This window comes from Cicer arietinum, chromosome 5 (assembly GCF_000331145.2).
Source record: "Cicer arietinum cultivar CDC Frontier isolate Library 1 chromosome 5, Cicar.CDCFrontier_v2.0, whole genome shotgun sequence".
In the NCBI taxonomy this organism is placed as follows: Eukaryota; Viridiplantae; Streptophyta; class Magnoliopsida; order Fabales; family Fabaceae; genus Cicer; species Cicer arietinum.
In genome coordinates, this window is record NC_021164.2 from 23003732 (window position 1) to 23021926 (window position 18195).

Genomic DNA, 18195 nt, shown 5'->3' on the forward strand with positions numbered 1-18195 from the left:
ATGGAATCTAATTTGAAAATTGAAGGGGAAAAGGAGAGTCCACCTATTGACAAAGACATGTGTCAAAAGCTGGTTGGGAAACTTATCTACCTAACCTACACACGACTAGCTATTGGTTTTTCTGTTAGCATGGTTAGCCACTACATGAATGACCCTATGGAGACTCACATGAAAGCAGTTAACTGCATCCTGTGGTATCTGAAAAAGGCACCAGGGAAGGGGCTGCATTTCAAGAAGGATACAAGCAGGAAAATAGAAATATTCACTGATGCAGATTGGAGAGACTTAGTGACTGATATGATCGGAGATCAACTAATGGGTATTGCTCCTTTGTATGGGGCAACTTAGTGACATGGAGAAGCAGGAAACAATATATGGTTACTAGAAGCAGTGCAGAAGCTGAACTTAGGTCCATGGTACATGGGATTTGTGAAGGGATGTGGCTGCAAAGGATGCTTTCAGAACTACACGTTTACACTAATCATGAAGTAAATCTGTTGTGCGATAACAAAGCTGTCATAACCATTGCTAAAAATCTTGTGCAACATGACATAACAAAGCATGTGGAAATTGATAGACACTAGATCAAAGAAAAGGTTGACAATAGGCTAATTTCTCTCCAGGACACACCTTCAAGCCACCAAACTGCTGATATCTTGACCAAAACATTTCCTAGAGCCACTTATGAAAACTTAAGATTCAAGTTGGACATGATTGACATCTATGATCCAACTTGAGGGGAAGTCTTGGTTATGATTTTGTCCATTAAAGGACAATTGTACAACTTTCATTAGTGGTATCAGTAGGAATATTCTCTTACCATTAATAGTCACATAATATCTCTCTTATATTGTAAATAATTGAGTTAATTAGAATTTAATTAGCTTTCTAGTTTACTTGTACTCCCTAGGATATTTATACCATATTGTATTTTGTAAAAAATTAATAAGAAATACAACATATTCACATTAAATTCATCATTTTTTCTTAGTATATGTGAAAAATGCAATGATTGCATATAGTAGTAATTAGAGACATAGGGAGTAATAAAGTTTTAAGACATTTGCGGCATAAGATTTAATGCTGTCATAAATAAGTATCCAGACAATGACATAAGTTTCTGTTCTTGTATTATTTTCTTCCTTGTAGTATTTGGTAAGACACATAATGGTGAAAGTGAATCACTCTTCTTTACCCTTCTTGTTAGCTCCATCTTTCAGAAACCTTGAAAACCAATATGCAGAAGACTTTGGGTGCCTAGTGAGCCCATCTTTGTAATCTACATAGACCAATCCAAAGCGTTTTGTATAACCTTGAGCCCATTCAAAGTTGTCGAGTAATGACCATGCAAAGTATCCTCTCACATCTGCCCCATCCCTGTTCATTCAAATTACATACAAAACTTCAGACCTGTTTGATTAAGATTCTAATTCTGTTTTCCAGCTCAAATGCTTTTCCTTGATTGTTTTGTGGGTGAAAACTGTATTTGGTAATTATATGAAATTTGTATTGTGTTTCCCTTAATTTTTTAAATTTTCTTTTCAAAATCATGTATTTAGCCTTGTAATCTTAAAATATCGAGTTCAAATCTCCTCGGAGACAGTTGTAAAATAGTCATTAGTGTTACTTTAATTAATAAAATTTCCCCCCTTCCCCAATTTTTTTTTTTTTTAAATGTATGAAGAAAGATAGTTTAATTTTTTTATCCTGTAATGATTTTCCGAAGTCCATGTCCAGTGAGCCTAGCACACAAGTATTTATTAGTTGTTCATCGAAAAAAAATTAATTCTAAATTCTCAAACTTGTATTTTCATAGTAACATAATATATTTAAAATGCAAGAAACAAGCCATGCAAAAAATACAATATAGTAAAGTGAGATCACAAGGTATAACATAATATATTTAAAAAGGAGGGATGCAACTAACTTCCAGGTTACTCATTAGTTTGTGAGACAAACAGGTTTAACTAAGATGGTGACATGGTGTGAGTGTGTAGAAAGTGGAAATCTTACTTAATAGCCTGCGCAACTGATGCAACGTATCCCTTGAAATAGCGAACTCTCAGTTTGTCATCTAGTATCTCATGCAGTGGCAAGTTAACATCATCCTCGTCATCCATACCTGTTAAATGGAAAGACAGCATCAGAGAGATGTGTACCACTTTATAAAGTTTTGTTCCATACATATAAAAGATAGAATTATTTTTGTGGCAACTCTGTAATCTTCCACTTTTTTCTGCAAATGTTTGTCACTTTGTCTTAGAGTATGGTTAGCTTATCTCCTCTATTGAATTTTTTGTGCGTTTCTAGTCTGACAAGAGACGAATAGTTAAATTCCGCATTAGAAATCTTTCTTCATTTACTTAATTATTTATTACTTATTTATACTGCAACTATTTATGCGTTTACTATATAGTTTACATTACTATTTTTTATATTATGTTTTTCCATTTAGGGGAAGCAAAGGTCATTCACGTGTTAGGGGCTGGTTTGACTCTAGTCATGGGAATCCTTTCTGTTTTGAATTAAGCAAATGTGGCATATAGTGAAGGGTGAATGCTGTTACAGCTCATGCTTTCCTTAGGGATTTTGTAACCAGTCGTAATATAGGACAAGTGTACATTGAAATGTATATACTCTCTTTTTTAGAAAATCAATTTCTTCTTTTCTGAATTCTAAATTTACACAAAATATTCACTAAGTTAAATTCCTTGCTACTGAGTATTGGGATTTTTAGGGTTTTTCCCTAAAACCCAAATTCTGTTTCATGTGGTTTGGTTCAGCCAAGGTTCTGATATCAATTGGGATTTTGATGCAGCGCTCAAAATTTGTTACTTTTAAAACATTGGTTAAACCTAATTCAATCCTACAAAACTAGTTTGTAAGGAGAGAGATATCTACCACTCCAACATTTTTGCATACCATATTTCATCCAATGTGAAACTCTCATTCAACACCCCATCAAGTCTAGAATTAGACATCTGGAGTGTGGCCCAATATCTGGTGACCCTATAGACCTTGGAAAGACTTTGAAATCATCTTAAAATTTGGATTGAGTCTAACTCAATCCTACAAAACTGAATTGTAAAGTAAGAGACTCAACAATTACTTTCTACTGCCTTGAGATTTATATACTACACTAACCAATTTATTTTCAATTCAAAATAATAGTAATTCATAAGCTTGACCATATATTTCTCGGACTCATTTCTTTAGTTTGACTAATACTTCTGTGTCAAACAGTTAGTAAGGGCCATTACACAGTCTGCTAGGAATTGTAGAAAAGAGGGAAGCGTTTAGAAGAAGTTATAACTGAATGGGATAGGTGGCAATGGTTGAGTGGAGATAGAGATATGAATGGGACATGTGGAAATTGTCAATGGAAGGTAGGCAAGAATTGAGAGGACTATTGGATGGAAAATCGTGGTAAGGCACAGGGTTCCTTCTCCAGCATGATTACCTTTTAGGTTTCTTTTTCTTTCTTGATTTCATCAGAAGCACTACTCCAATTCATGGTTGAGCAGTTTCTTAGTATTTTCTATAATAAAATTTATCTTTTTGGTTCGGTGATTTAGTATCAACTCAAGTTAGTTTTCCAATTCATATTTTTGGTACCTATCACAGTAAAAGGTAACATTTGAGAGACAGTTTAGAACAAAACATAAAAGGATAAAATATTGGTTCTTTTCCATGTTTGATGCCCCTATTAATACACAATAGGTAAGAAAGGTGACACATTTTGGTTCTACATAAATGGGTGGAACCAAGGAGAACAGAAAAAAACAGAACATGTAGGAAAAGAGTAATACATTTTGGCTTTACATAAAAGACTGGAACCAAAGAGAATTAAACACAACATGTGGTTCTGTTTCGTTCTATTTATATGCCAAACACTACAGAAGATTCAATTCAGATATATAGGCATACAGATTATTAAGGCCTTTCACTTAACAGATGATTTCTCCCTCAGTTTTCTAAGTTTATAAGAAGAAAAACCAAAGCAAACTCACGTACCATTCTCTGTGACATATATTGGAGTAGCATACTTTTGTGATACATAATTAATAATCTTCCGAAGACCCCAAGGAACAACATATAACCACTCTGATGCTGCCTGTTATATGCACATATAATATAAGACTTATATGTTTGGGCTTGTATAAATAATTATATTTATAAGAAAAATACGGACAGATAAAGACGGTATATACCTTCTCACCAATGAGCTGGCCACCTTCCCATTCCACTGTGGACAAATAGCTCAATCATCAAGGAAATTTCATTTTGAATATTTAGTTTAAATAATGCTACAATATTCCAATTATTACCAATTCTCTCCATCTCCTGTGCCTTGTAGTAATGACTTTCTTCAGTGCCTTCTGTCACATGTGAAATAAGCCTTGTTGTATAGTGATTTAGACCAATAAAATCCAGTGAATTCAAAAGAAATTTCTTATCCTCCTCTGAGAATTTGGGAAGCTGTTCTCCAAGTCGTTCCCGCATAACTTCAGGATACTCTCCATAATACAGTGGATGCAAGAACCTGGTTAAAAATATATTCTAAAATAAGCATGCATCTTATTCCATGGATAGATATCACCTTAATGGAATAGCTTAGCATTACTAACTTGCATTACAATATGGGAATGTACAATATATAAACACAATGGAAAATCTCTTAAAATAAGGAAAAATAATAAACTAAAGAAACCATAAGGTCCATAGAAAAATAGAAAGCATAATATCCAAACCCAGACCTTTTGCTGAATTTGAGGGCAGCAGTATAACATCAACATGATACAGGTTGCTCATGCTGGATCTCCATCAAAACATGATTTTCCGTAAAATGATTGCTATTTACTATATAGAGAAATATAAGAGCCAAAGCTGTTGCATATCTTTGTATGTTTGCGTTTAACAAAATGTCTTCATGCATTTACAACAAGTGAAAATTCCATGAAACTCTTATGAGTTATGAAAACAAATAGTATAAAACATATGTATAGGAAACTACCAGCCAATCTGAAAATCCAGGCGCCTTGCAGCAGCGGTTTTATCTTCGGTCTTATCAGAGTTAGCCTCTGCCCATTCACAGTCTACCACCAGCCCCACTTGTCCCCCTTGCTCATCCTGGAAAATTGAGACAACATCTTAAATAGAATAAAATTATACCTCACATATTGTGCAAACCTTGTAAGCACCAGGAGATGTGGGATAAACACCACTCTCATGCCTAGGATTGATTATTAGAGCTCGGACAAATGTGGGTGGCAATAACAAATCTAGGATAGGTTCTTATACGGTTGAAGTTATGAGTTTTATTTTAGATTAAAAAAAAAAGAAGAATAAAAAGAAATATAATTAAGGTGTAATATGGTATAGTAAACTTGCTACAAAAGATTAAACACTAACTCCTATTTATAGAGATAAAAGTCTCCTAATCCTAAATAACTAGAAAAATAAAATAATAATAATAATAATAATAATAATAATAATAATAATAATAACAACAACAACAACTAAATAATTTGAAAGCTAATACTAGAAAATAATCAAAGATTACAAATTGATTTTAGGATATAATCTACGATATTGTAACTTTAATCAAATATATTCTAGGATATTTTATTCATTTTATTCATATACAAAATAGATACCATTTTAAAATTTGGTCTAGACCTAACTCCATGTCCAAAGAAAGCTCAAGAGTGAGGATTTTCAAGCCATGAAAAGAATATTTTGGCTATATCTCCACTCTCTAGTAAATGTGAGATTCTCAAAGTGAACGATCACCATTAAATTGTTGTTAAACAAAATTCACGGATAATTTGATAATCAAGAAGAAGAACAAAGTCATCCCTAAACAAGTTGGGCGTGGCTATATGGACCAGTTCGCTTAACGATCTCTATCCAAAACCAATTTTCATTAAAACAATTTATGTAAAGTTTGGAATTTTGATAATTAAAACCTTGGTACAAATAAAAATAGCAGAAGTAGGCAAATATTTTGAATATCAAGAATATACAGAGGGTGGAATAGGAGAAAATTTTCCATACTCATCTAGTACCTACTCGCCTCACAAGAACAACCTTTAATTTGACAGTTTTCTTCTACTTTTCTTTCAAATAATATAAACTATGCATGTCAAAGTTTCTTGATACTAATGAAGAGAGTAGTTACTAGAGGAGGATTGAAAATATATTCATGGAGCAGGATAAAGCAGAAAGATTTACGAGTGAACCAAATAAATGTAATCTAACAAGTAGAAACAAGCATAGTCTTGCACCTTGTACTTGCTACGGTAAATGGAAGCAGCTGCTGCATGGGCCAAGATTTGATGATGTGCTGCCAAGTATGGCTCTACTGATCTATTTTCACATCTTCCAGGAGCAAAAATTCCAGAATCATACCCATTAACTGCAGTTTGAAGGGGCTCGTTGAGAGTAATCCAGTTCTTCACTCTATCACCAAAATTGACAAAGCAAGTATCTGCATAGACTGCAAAATAATCTCTGCCACACGCCACATATGAACACACCATTCAGTAATAGAATATTAGAAATCAATTTTCATAATTTTGAACTCTTTACCCAATAAATGTACTCAGTAAAAAAATTACAAGTGGAGGTCATATAACAATGTAAAGAGATAGACAAAATGGTGTTCTTAGCATGAGCATAACAAAACTTTGTATCAGAGAGAAATAAAAGGTGTGATGAAGCACACTGCCAAAAACTTTTTATAGCTAAGGTTCAATTAGAGAAAATTGAAATACAACCAATTCTCTTTCTTAAGGTGTAAGAATGTCAGGCAAGTTTCCGACATTGACACATGTGACATTTTTTTGATTTGGACAAACATCACACACTTCTTTGAAACTTAGTCAACATACAAGTAAGATTGACATTTGAAAGACAAGACTATGAAAAAAATGTTGGAGTTTTTAAATAATCTTCAGTGTTGGCGACTCTTAAACATTCATTTGACAACGAGCTTTGGTACAGCGGTATGGTTGATACCTTGTGACCAGTAGGTCACAGGTTGAAATCCTAACAACATCCTCTCCGTTGATAGGGATAAGGCTGCTTACGTCTACCCTTCCCAGACTCCACCTAGTGGAAGCCTTGTGTAATGGGCCTTCCTTTTTTAAAATAACCTTCAGAAAAAACATATAAAATAAAAAACATTTGAAAACATGACAATAGTTTCAAAGTGTCCCTTGTTTACTTTATTTGGGAATGTCGCTCCTTCCTCCATTCATCCTTGTACCCCACACATGTAGATATATAGAAGGCTTATCAAGTAAGAACACAAGAAATGAGATTGAAGTAATCTTGAACGTGTGTGCATACATTTATACATATGCAAATGTGTGTCAGATGTCTCGGTGACCTATATTTTAGACATAATCTAAGCCAGTGTGTCGATGTCAATGTTTGTGTTTGTCATTACTTCATTGAAGGGAAAAAATAAGCAACCCTAGGTAGGTTCGAGCACTACCTGAAGAACATTTCAATAATGAGGTCTCTTATACAACCTCTATTGTTTGGAACATCAGCCCATATGCTAGGCCATTACCACTTGCAACCTTTTCAGCACTCTGCTAATAAATACAAGTACTTTTCCAGGTAAGTACTATAAAGTACCTTTTAAAAAAAAGTACTATACAGTAAACATGCTTGTTGCAGACAAGGCCAGTACAAACCTAAACCTAAAGTGGATAAAGCCCTTACTTTAGGCCTCAAAAGATAATCTCTGTTGCTAATAGTCTCTCTTAAACAAACAAAAACAAAAGTACTAATTAGTTAGTAAGTCCTAGGTAGTATTAGGATTAAAAAAATTCCAACCAAAAGATAGGCCCTCTGTTTTACAATAACGGTATAACTCTCCCTCCACTCCTGATAGGAAACTGTAACTGTCTAATTTATCTCATTTGTTGACTTTTTCTATCATATTAGTTCTCATTAGAATTCATATACTTTATATCACCAAAAAAAAGAAGAAAATTCATATACTTTATTTAATATTGTAAATGTTGAAATTTAACCTATTCCTATGTATTAAATGAGCTCACTAAAACTTTCTCACAGGTAACATGACATTCTAGAAAACCTCAATATGGCACCTCTTACTTTCTATTCTTTTCTTGAATTGAAGTTCAAATGAATGTTATCTCATGTTTCCTTTTTGAACATTCAAACTACTTATCTCCTAAAATATACATACAAAATTCAGTATTTGATCTTTTAATATTTCTGAACATTTTTTTATTTCAGATTCTAACCATTTTTTTTTTAGTTTTTGTAATGTCTGGGTTAATACTCAGTTTTCTGTAACATTAGAATGTGTTTCTAGTTTCTACAACATACTTTCTCTATAAGAACATTCTAGGATGCTACAGGTGGCACAAAAAAGGGGTTTGCAATGTTGGTTTAACATTGGTCATCAATCTTATACATGAAATAAGATAGTTTTTATTCTGAAGTTGTTTAGCACTTCAAGTAATTAGTCTTTCAAAAAGAAAATCTTCCAGAGACTACTTGAATTCTGTTGCTGGATAAAGTAAGAAGAATCATAGTTGTGTTTCCATAAATACAATTTACTCTTATGTATACTCATCATACACATCCGCTTTCATTTTCATACAACTGAAATAGTAAAAGAAACAGATATAATCATCACAACCATTTCAGCTCAATATAAATAAGTTAGTAGACCATAACCTTTAATACTTTAAAGCACATCATACAAATCAGATTTCTGATTATATGTAAAGAAAGAAATAGTAAAAAACATCAGTTAGATGAAACCTACATGATTTTTTTATTCAACCATCCTCCGATTGACTCATGAAGATGCAGGGGAAGATCCCAATGGTACAAAGTTACATAAGGTTGAATACCTGCTGGAAATGAGTAACTTAATATATATGGTTGACAAAAGAGACAAAAATCAAGGTAAAGTATCTTTATACAGACAGTACCTCTTTCAAGAAGAGCATTAATTATGTTGTTGTAAAATGTTATCCCTTCATCATTGACTTTGGTTCCTAAGCCATCTACACCCACAAACCATTACAACACAATAAAATTAAATCCAAAGATTACTAAGTCTCGTTAGCACTACAAAACAAACCAAACACATTTCTATTAGTACAACTGTTATCATATAATTCATATTCGTAAAAACTCTTCAATTTAAATATATAACTACAACGGTTTTGGAGACAAGGCAAACGATATTGTTAGCCTCAACACTACAGCTCAAAAAGGATGGTATGGCATAACATTTTTAAAAAGAACACTGGAACAAAAGAGAAACTCTGTAACCTAAACTGGCTAAAACTCTTATGGTCATCTTCTCAATCAATAGTTCCAGCACCATCTCCCATATTAGTCAACCACTAAGTCAATCATATCCTATATTCGTAAAACAATGTCAAAAAGGATTGATAATGTCAGGTTAACACAGCATCAGCTAGCTAACCATCTTTTTCTTACGTTACCATCTTAGCTGTTGGGCTGAGCCAAAGACTGTCCCTCCAAGGAAAAACTTAATTAAGCCTTTAATCAACTCTTGTAGACACATATTTAGGAGCCAAATGAGGCAAATATTAACTACTGAACAAGTAATAATGTTAGGATATAGAAATAGGGATAATAAGGAGTTTGTTAGTAGTAGTGTTACTAGGTTGTTAGTAGTTGTAAAGGTACTAAAAAAAAACGTAGTTGCAATTTGCAAAGGTGTAACTGTTTGTGTTTCTGTTATTTAGTTAGTTATCTTGGATCATTATCCCTATCCTAATGTACCGGCCGGGACTCTTTAAATAGAGGCTTGCAACTCTTTAGAAAGGATCTTCTGCAAAATCTTAGTTTGATTGGTTTTATAACTATAACCAGTGTAGGAGAGCTAGCTCTCTTGTTATTTCATATAGTTTTAAAAAAAGTGTTATTTCTTTGGAATCCAATTCTTGGATTCTGAACAAATAATGAGACAAAGAACCTGATAAACCTCCCAGGTTTCATACTCTCATGGATATGAAATAATTTAATTAACAAATGAACCATATGAAGAACATATGCACTTAAATTTATAATTAATAAAACATACCAGGGAAAATACGAGACCAAGAAATTGAAAATCTGTAAGCACTAAAACCCAACTTGGCTATAAGATCAATATCTTCCTGTTTCATCATAATTACATTCAGAAAGTTAAGATTTGAATTTTAAATGCACGGCAGGATCTTGACAGTTAACAGAAATAACAATAAGATACAAAAAAGTAAATTGAATATCGCTTCCCACTCTCATGCACAAAAATAGAATCAATGTGACATTCCCTATAAAGTATTTGCCTTGAAAGAGAAAACTTGAGCAAAAGTATTAAATTGAAGAAGAAAACCAGACATATTTATATGAGCGAAAACCAGTCCCATAGAAGAAACATTGCATATGCCATGTATTAATTCCTACCCCAAACGCCGTGATAATTCCTATCACGTCTAATAACAGGCTACTCGTAGAGACAATATTTAAGCAATAATACGATGGACATAAAAAAAACTGAAAGATATTAATATTACTGACCATATACCGATGATAATGATCAACTGCTACATCGCCGTTGCTTTTGTCAAGTATTTTTCCTACCAAAACAACAAGCACACAGTTAGTAATGAGGCGTCAAGTAGCACCTATTTGAGCAAATTGAAAGTGCATAAAGGTAGATCTCATACCTTCAGAGTGCGTAAAGGCATCCCATATACTAGGACCTCTACCACCCTCGTTGCTAGCACCTTCTATCTAGAAAATAAGCAACAAACAGTTAAATATCTGACTGAACAAGCTTCCCATCTATTAAAATACCTCACTATTTATCTGATTATATTTCATTCTACTAATAGTTAGTCAAAATCCATTGATCCAAGCCATGTCAATCATAGAATATCAAAAAATGGAATATTATTTTTTAAAGAACCAACTGTCAACTCAAGAACTCTTAATTACCTTGACTTCCGTGTTGGTTACAATTTGTAAACTATTATAAATATATGGTAGACCAGGTTTGCTCAAAAGCTATTATAATATTAAATCAATCAAATCCAAATTTTGGCTCTGTTTTGTAGAAATCCAGATACAAGAGATAGATTGAAGAACATAAACAGAGTCTGAGAAAAAAGGGAGAGCTACAAATTTTAAAAAGGGAGAAACAAGTTAACGATTGTTAGCTGAGGTTATGTCAAAGTCAGCAGCATATCATGGATCAATAATGTAAATTTTTCCCAACCGCTTCAAAAATAAACCCTCTGAGAATTCTGACAAACTAAACATTCAAGTATGCTCTCCCAAAAGTTGTTTCCAGCCGAAAAATTCAAAACTACTTCCACAAAAAATAAACATAAAATAAACTGCAGCATTAACATCTTGCATTATCATGCACCTAAATTGATCAAGGGAAACCTCTCTTTGGACAAATTTTTTAAATAGTAGGTCAAATCACTCTATCAGGCATGTATTATCCGGCAAAAAGTTAAAATAATTCCTTATAGTTTCAGAAAAACAAATTTAATTTGGATCCTTCATTTATAGCACTAGTTAAAAACATTTTTGAAACCATATATAATGATCTATTAGTTGTTATTGACCGACATTGTAAAAACTCTTTACACTGCCGATGATTTATGATGAAGAGTGTGAGCTTCAAGAAAATGATTCAGAGTTCTTGCAGGATTCGTATTTGCTCACTATAGAAATACAATAAATAGTCTCTAAACTAGTTAGTTACGGAGTTTCGAAATAGAAGAGACTAACTAAATAAATTGATAATAATTTACGAATATATATTACATTTCTATATTAAATAGCAGTTCAGGCCTCAAATCATCAGAAAGAGAGTGATAGTGATAGCTTGCAACAACGAATTGAAGAATTAGTCAACGATCAATGCGAGAAAGTTTACAAAAACGAAGAGAGTAAAAAAAAAGCAACGAATTCGAAAGAGTGAATCTCCATTGACGGACCTGATAAGCTGAAGTGGCGACACCGAAGACGAAGTCGGAAGGGAAGTCACTGCGCGAGACTTGTACATTCTCAGAACCGTTTTCTCTCAGAATTTGTTCTTTCTTTGCCATTCTGAAATCGCTCGATCAATAACCGTTTTCTTTATTTTGTTCTTCACTGATCGCAGCGATTACCTATACGAAAAGCATGAATATTTTAAGTTAAGAATATACAAGGCGTCTAAAGAAGAAATGTATTTAAATTTATTACTACTTGTTGAACCGAGTTGTTGGAAAAAGTATTCATGATTTGACGTCTATTTATTCAATCGTCTATAAAGTTTATAGTTTATTATTATTTTTTTATATTGTAATTAAAATTCTTTTTTAATTTTTATAATTTATTTATTATAATTTTAAAAATAATTTATATAATTTAAAATTTAAAATAATTTGAATAAATAATAATTTATAGAAAATAATTTATTTATTATAATTTAAGATAAATAAATAAAAATATATATCTAATTAATAAGTATTTATTTAGTCCAAAAATCTTAGTTCAATGACAAATGCCGATATCGTTAGACTTAACGTCTTGTCTCAAATTCGAACGTCGATATTGTTAAGTTTAATGTCTTTCTCAAGTATGATTCAGAACTTCATAGTTATGTGAGTTAATTATAGTGAAATTTATCATCTCTTCTAAGATTAAAAAACAAAATAAGTAATTTATTTATTATAATTTTAAATTATTTATAAATAATTTAAAATTTAAAATAAGTAATATCTTAAAGTAAATAGTTTATTTATTTATATATTTTAAATTAAAATAAATAAAATAGATAAATAAACAATAAAATATATATCAAAATTTTAAATTAATAAAAAAAAATTTAAATTACTACTTTTAAAATATTTTAGGCATTAATTGATAAAAATAATTTAATTAAAAATATCTTTTTATGTTATCTAACATTTTTAAGTTAATTGCTGCTAATTTTACTACACTCAATTAGTTTAACAACTATCTACTATAAACTATAAATTACCAACTATAAACTATCATATATATAAATTATCAATTATTATCACAGAGAGCATTAGTCTCGAATAAGATTCACTTATGCAGAGGTTTTTAATCAAAAACTAAAAAAAGTAAAAAATTTAAGATTACTTTTGAAAAATTGTCTATAATATACCAACATTTAATAAAAATACGTCAAGTAAGATAAATTTTTAAGTAAAATAAATATGAATTTAATTTTTATTCACTTATGTTTTATGCTATCAAATCATGACAATTATTTTATATTTGTGATTTTTTAAATAATTAAAATAAAAATCAAATATATTAAATTTTGCAATTAAATTTTTTTTCCAATTTGATATATAAATTAAATTTTAAAAACAAAAGAATAATAATAATAATTTAAATTCTTGTACAGGTGACCTTGTTCTCGAATACAGTGCTGACACATGGGCAAAGTGTCGAGTACCCATAGATAGACAGGATACAGCGTGTATTTGGCCAAACAAGGACAGGGCATCTCATAGTTAAAGCTATTAAAGTGTAAGTTAAGAGCTTCTATAATAGAGCTCTCTAAATTGAATTTTGAAACGGATCAGTATGTACATTTCAGTTATTTTATAATTTTTTTAATTACTATAACTTTCTTCAAATTAATTATTTAAACGGATCAGTGTGCACTTATGAATAATTAAGATGAGACGATTGATAGGAATTTGTTATCTAACCAACGTCGGACTCAAACTAACCTTTTTTTTGTTAATTAGATAAGATTAAATCTTTAAAAAAATTATATTTAATTAAAAAATTAGGCTATATGTAACATAATAAACCTTTTAGGTCTATATAAGATCGATATATTTAAATAAATATAAATAATATTTTTATTATTATTATAATTATTATATTAAATTTTAATCTTTTTTGTAAAATATTAAACTTTTAGTAAAATATTAAACTTTTAAAATATAATTAAAGTATGATGTCTATAAAATTATATTTTTCAAAATGTCATGTTAAATATCAAAATAAAACATAATTTCATTGATATATTAACTCATTAATGAATATGTTTGATTACTTATTCAAATATGTTAAAATGAAATAAGTTTTTAAATAGGCTAACAGTACATCTATCAAACCCAAATTCAAGCAAAAAAAAAAAAGTTTAAGACAGACCATATATCACACTTAAGTCTTGAAATTTTTAATAGGTCAGACTCTGACCTTGCAAAATCTAGTTCAGCTTTTTCTCACCCCTAATCTCCACTCTTTTTTCTCATATGCTTCAATTTCAAATGGGGTGTACTTACAAAGACAATCTGATGTTAAACTAAGGTAGGATGTATGCAAATAGCAAGTATAGTAATTGTATGAGTAATGTGTCAAATATTTCTAGGAAACCCCCTATTTACATAGTAGTTGGGCTCATATTTGTTATGATATGTTATTATTATTAGAGAAATGTACCATGAACCCCCTCACTTTAACTTTTCACCCCCCATTCCAAATGAAAATACAATTTCGTCCCTTAAAAAATTAAGGACTCCATTAATCACCAAATTTTTCGAAACTTCCAAAATTTTCAAACGTTCGAAATATAAAAAAGTGAATTTTTTTGACGTTTTAGAAACTTTTGATAAACACGAACGTAATTTAAAACTATTTTCGATAAACGTTCGAAAACTTTTGATATCTATTTTTGGAAGTTTCAGTAATTTAAAAAAAAATTGAAAGTTTCCAAACTTTTGAAACTTACAAAATGGAATTACTTCGAAAGTTTGAAATTTTCGAAGTATATGTGCTTCGAAAGTTTCAACTTCATCCAAACTTTCGAAGCTTTCTGGAAAAATACACTTCGAAAGTTTCATATTCATTCAAAGTTTTGAAATTAATAATTTTTTTATGCATAATTATATTTCGAAAGTTAAGAATTTTTTTATAATTTTCGAAAGTGGGGGTGGAAAACTGAAGTGGTAAAATTTTCCATTATTTTATACAAATTAAACAAGGGCAAAGTAGTCTTTAAAAATATTTGGGAGGTGGAAGGTAAAATGGAGGGGGTGCACAGTACAAAACCCATCAATAAGGTCATGTTGAGAAATAAGGCCCAAATGAAATACTGGCCCAAATAATTTAATTGAGTTCCTAAACTTTTAGTTAATAATTTATAATTAGTTCTCTTAATTCTACATTACCATAATTTTCACATCATTATAAACTAAAATTGTAAAAGTAAAATAGGTGATTAAAATTGTTGATTTATTAAAATGAAAAAACTAAAATTGTCTTTTAATCTTTATTAAAGTAGGGAGAGGAATATGTACGCATATTACACTAATGATTTTGGTTAACACCATACTTGGACTTGTAAGAGTATAATTTTGATATGCTAAATAAATAGTTTAGTTGTAATCAAAGTTAAAAAGTTTTAAAATATAATAATGATTGACAATATTTCATCAAAAAATAATAGTGATAGATTATATTTATAGGATTATATAGTATGCATTTTCAACACAACAATTAATAAGAATTATTTACTGTCACATCACACCATCTCTATTATCTATACAATTATTTTTAAATTGATAATATAAATTGGATGTCCATATAAAATTGTTATACGGACCCTTTACTTATTTAAAAATCATAATAACTTATTGTAGCTTTCTTTTATTTTTACCAATTTACGAAATCGGTCGTCTTATTTTAAAATCTGACATTTTTTATTTTTCAATCTAATTTTTAAACTAAAAAATAGCAATGTGATTAGTGACATATGATACAATAATATAGAATGATTAACAATTGCAATAAAATCTTTTCAAAATTTAATTTTTAACTTCAAACAAATTTTCTTTTTTAAAATTAATTAATGACATGAATAATTAGTACATTTATATAATACTATACCAAATCGTAAGTTACAAAATATGTCAAATTAAACATTTTTAAGTTTAAAATTTTGAATGAAAAACAAAATTGTCAATTTTTAAAATAGTGAAGGCAATTTTGTAAAAGTAGAAAAATCAATATTATAATTAAATTAAAAATAATAACGTTGAACATACCCGGCTATGAGTATGTTGTGCATGATGGTGGCTCCCACCGTGATTCCCGCAAATTCTCCCATCTGCATCATGTTCACACTCCAGATTAATTAATGTCAAAAAGTTTCATAAAAATTAATAAATAAATAAATATCAAAAAAGAAATCGTAAGGAGCTTCATCTGTTAACACTAGTGGATCACCTGTTAATATATAGTTGACCTAATCTTGAAAATCGGAAAAAATAATTAATTTATGTAATTAAAATGATAATACTTACAGCTCTTGTGTCGGTGGCAACATCAGTGACAACAAACATGAGATTAAAGCCAATAATGAATTCTAATGCAAAAGCTTCACCAATTGCTACTGAAGGAACCGTCACTCCACCATTCATGAATGGATGAAAAATCACTTTCAGAGAAAATGCAGCACATATTGATGCCAATATTTGTGCACCAATATACACAGGTACCTACAATTCATTAAATTATTAAACTATTATATATATTATCATCATTATTATATAAAATGCAAGTTAAGGGTTTTTACATTCTTCCAAGGAAAATGCTTCAATGCAACAAATGAGATGGTAACAGCAGGATTGAGATGAGCACCGGAGATATAACCAGTTGATAGAATTATGATCATAACAGCAAGTCCACTAGCTCCAACACATCCAATTAGTGTCTCTGAATTTTCAACCTTTTCGTTCTCTATTGCACTTCCCATTCCAGCAAACATTAGAATGAATGTGCCTATAAACTCTGCTGCAACCTATACTAATAATAACTTCAATCAATTGTAAGGATTGTATTCACTATATTTAACTTTAATTCTCTATAATATCAAAAATACGACACAAATGTAAATGAAATGTACCTTTTTAGCAAGAGGGATAGGAGCATGTGGCAATGGCAAAGCACAAGACACTCTAGGTAAATAACCATCTTCCAAATTCCATTCTTCAATAGTAAAACAATTCATATTCTTGAGAAGTGATTTCTTTCTACCAACAGAACGATTCCCATTTTTCTCATACCTTATGCTACTAAAAGAGGGGCACCAGGTGTTGCACATGCATGGATAGAAGGTATTGATGGAATTTCTTCATTGTCCATATCTCTCTTACTCTAATAAACTTTAATTATATTAATTAAATTAATAATAACCCAAAAAAAAAGTGTAGAGACAGAAGACCTAAATATTGATGCTTCAATTTTGTTTTTTTTTTGTCTTAATATGTTAATTGTGAGGAGAGTGCATAAATGCATATATATAGGAGTAGAATTGGTGGGGTAGCTTTCTTAGGAATGTGCATATGTCCATAAGAATAATTTTGATACATAGATGACATAAAAAATTTACACGGTCAATTAATCATATTATCTATATAATTTTTAAGTTAGATATAATAAAAGTTAATTTGTTTAAATATTTTAATATATTTGATTGATTGATAATGTGACTATGCACAATTGAGTGTAGATTAGTTCAAAGATCTAAACTTATATGAATATTTCATAGATCTAAAAGTTAATTTGTTTAAATATTTTAATATATTTGATTGATTGATAATGTGACTATGCACAATTGAGTGTAGATTAGTTCAAAGATCTAAACTTGTATGAATTATTTCATAGATCTACCAAAAAATCAAATGGTTAAATTATAGTGACTTCTTAACTAAAAGAGAATTTATGATTTTATGTAAAAAATTGATGTACTCATTGAAATCAAGGAAACATGAAAATGTACAATGTTGATATGGTTGGCAAAAAAAGTGTACAATAAGTCAGGTATTTATTTGCTTTTGAAGTATTTTGCTTTTGTACTTTTTGTGTTTGCTTGGCCAAATTTGAATCAAAATCACTTTTATGCTATCCTTGCTTGTTTAATATGTATGAATCAATTAATGCTGTAAAAAGTAATAGGTAGGGAAAGAGTCAAGAATTTGTGCCTAACCAACCAATATTGTACCCAACATGAGAACATCCAAGCATAACTCAAAATATTGGCCACTTATTACCATTACTACACTCCTATGCAAATCACATCACCATGTGCTCCATGGAATTGTTTTTATAAATATGAATATGACAATAGGGAGA

The 18195-nt window shown here is 30.3% G+C and overlaps 1 protein-coding gene and 1 pseudogene across 1 annotated transcript; both read right to left on the reverse strand.

Moving 5' to 3' along the window:
• Positions 1-942: 942 nt before the first annotated feature.
• LOC101503713 (beta-glucosidase 42) lies at positions 943-12259 on the reverse strand. Its single transcript, XM_004514511.4, has 13 exons — positions 12024-12259; positions 10740-10806; positions 10591-10649; positions 10112-10187; positions 8985-9059; positions 8816-8903; positions 6288-6513; positions 5015-5130; positions 4329-4543; positions 4212-4246; positions 4015-4114; positions 2014-2122; positions 943-1377 (listed from the first exon to the last, which is right to left on the reverse strand). The coding sequence occupies exons 1-13, from the start codon at positions 12132-12134 to the stop codon at positions 1182-1184; spliced, it is 1473 nt and encodes a 490-aa protein (XP_004514568.1). The 5' UTR covers positions 12135-12259; the 3' UTR covers positions 943-1181.
• Positions 12260-16322: 4063 nt separating this feature from the next.
• LOC101505850 (aquaporin NIP6-1-like) lies at positions 16323-17328 on the reverse strand (annotated as a pseudogene).
• Positions 17329-18195: the final 867 nt, after the last annotated feature.

Coding starts and splice junctions, on each gene's coding strand:
- LOC101503713 (XM_004514511.4), bottom strand. CDS start 12,134: ATGGCAAAGAAAGAACAAATTCTGAGAGAAAACGGTTCTGAGAATGTA. Junction 6,514..8,815: donor TGGTTGAATAAAAAAATCAT/GTAGGTTTCATC, acceptor GGCGTGTGGCAG/AGATTATTTTGCAGTCTATG. Junction 4,247..4,328: donor ACAGGAGATGGAGAGAATTG/GTAATAATTGGA, acceptor ATTTGTCCACAG/TGGAATGGGAAGGTGGCCAG.